The sequence below is a fragment of the Sinocyclocheilus anshuiensis genome, unplaced genomic scaffold (genome assembly GCF_001515605.1).
Source record: "Sinocyclocheilus anshuiensis isolate Anshui unplaced genomic scaffold, SAMN03320099.WGS_v1.1 scaffold199, whole genome shotgun sequence".
Classification (NCBI taxonomy): Eukaryota; Metazoa; Chordata; class Actinopteri; order Cypriniformes; family Cyprinidae; genus Sinocyclocheilus; species Sinocyclocheilus anshuiensis.
In genome coordinates, this window is record NW_015552582.1 from 141,143 (window position 1) to 142,725 (window position 1,583).

A 1,583-nucleotide genomic window follows, 5' to 3' on the forward strand; every position below is an offset into this window, starting at 1 on the left:
TAAAAACTTTGGCCAGACATAAACATGTTTTAAATAGTGACATATCAGCATCTTACAAAGGTTGAAGTCACTAAAATACATGTGACTCACAGGTCAAAACACAGTTGACCTTTTTTTTAAATTTAGGACTACATAATTTCTCCCTACCCAACCCAGTATTTACAAATAATATATCCACACTATCCAAACAAAAAACTATCCAGTACAAAAATAAAATTCAAACTGCCACACTTATTGAGACATTGACGATATATGAACAGTTACATTAAACCTATATGTGCTGTTTAGTTGGTGGACTAGATCCTGTAAAATTGTGGGAGTGAGGGGAAAAAGCAGGCCTGATCCAAAATAGAGGCCATTTTGACTCAGTTGTGCTGGTTTTTACATGTCTATAGTGGTTTTTTGTAGCTCAGATGGATTCATTTAAAAGGCAGCAGTTGTGAAACCACTCAGGCCATTGATATGATTATAAATGACATGCTTATATTGCTGTTCAGAATGCCCGTCAAAATAAAGATCATACAATCCACTCAAACAATACACAAACACAATACAAACATACAGAAATGATATACAAAACAAATATGTCCTCCACTTCGCCTCCTCATTGGTCTTAGCTCCATTAGAGTAGGGTGACCATACCAGGCGCGTCCTGGGAAAATGGCACATATGGTCACCCTACATTAGAGTCACTTAAACACTCACTGAGGCTCATCAAGAGCTCTCATGGAGTCCTTTGGTGTACTGCTCATTCCTCCAGACTGTAGAGGGCGATGTCTAATCCAAAAAAATCAATGACATTCATGCATCAGTTTTTTTTTCTTTTTTTTTTCTGAAGGCTCCAGGAAAGTGAAGTGAGGAAAATACGGCAGAAGGATGCAGAGAGAGAGAGATCTGTGAACTTGGAATGAATCAGAGGAATGTCTGTCTCTCTCTCTCTCTCTCACTCTTTGCATCTTTCACTCACAGGAAACTATCCTCTACCATTTCTCCTGAGTCCAAGCACATCTCGTCCAGCAAGGTGATGTCCTCCAGGGTCTCTCCCTCACGCTTCGTCATGGAGCTGCTAGAGCCTGTCTCTATTGCGCTTTCCTCCGACGTCTGAGAGCTACAGAGAAAAAGAGAAGACAATTCAGCAATTCAAAGACTCCATGGGCATGACTTTGTTGAAAATGCAAATGAACATTAAAAATGCAAATTTAAACAAAAAGAGCAAACACTAATATATATAAATATATATATTTTTCAGAATAAATTTTGTTTGAAAATATATTTTAAAATGCAATTTATTCCTGTGATGGTAAAGCTGAATTTTCAGCAGCCATTACTCCAGTCTTCAGTGTCACATTTACATTTACATTTACAGCCGTCTGTCTCTTCTGTTGACTAATCGCTTGGCCACATGATCCTAATATTTTCTTATTATTACCAATGTTGAGAACAGTTGTGCGGCTTAATATTTTTTTGTGGAAAGCATTCTGCATTTTTTTCAGGATTCTTTGCAAAATAGAACATACAAAAGAGCAGCATTTATTTGAAATATAAATCTTTTGTAACATTGTAAATGTCTTTACTGTCACTTT

The 1,583-nt window shown here is 37.0% G+C and overlaps 1 protein-coding gene across 1 annotated transcript in view; it reads right to left on the reverse strand.

Annotated features, from left to right (window-relative positions):
- Positions 1-432: 432 nt before the first annotated feature.
- LOC107665286 (platelet-derived growth factor receptor alpha) overlaps positions 433-1,583 on the reverse strand; it is a 22,300-nt gene continuing 21,149 nt past the window's right edge. Inside the window, exon 28 of the mRNA XM_016456117.1 lies at positions 433-1,108. Coding sequence (XP_016311603.1) covers positions 964-1,108 — 145 coding nt within the window. The 3' untranslated portion in view covers positions 433-963. The remainder of the gene's footprint in view (positions 1,109-1,583) is intronic.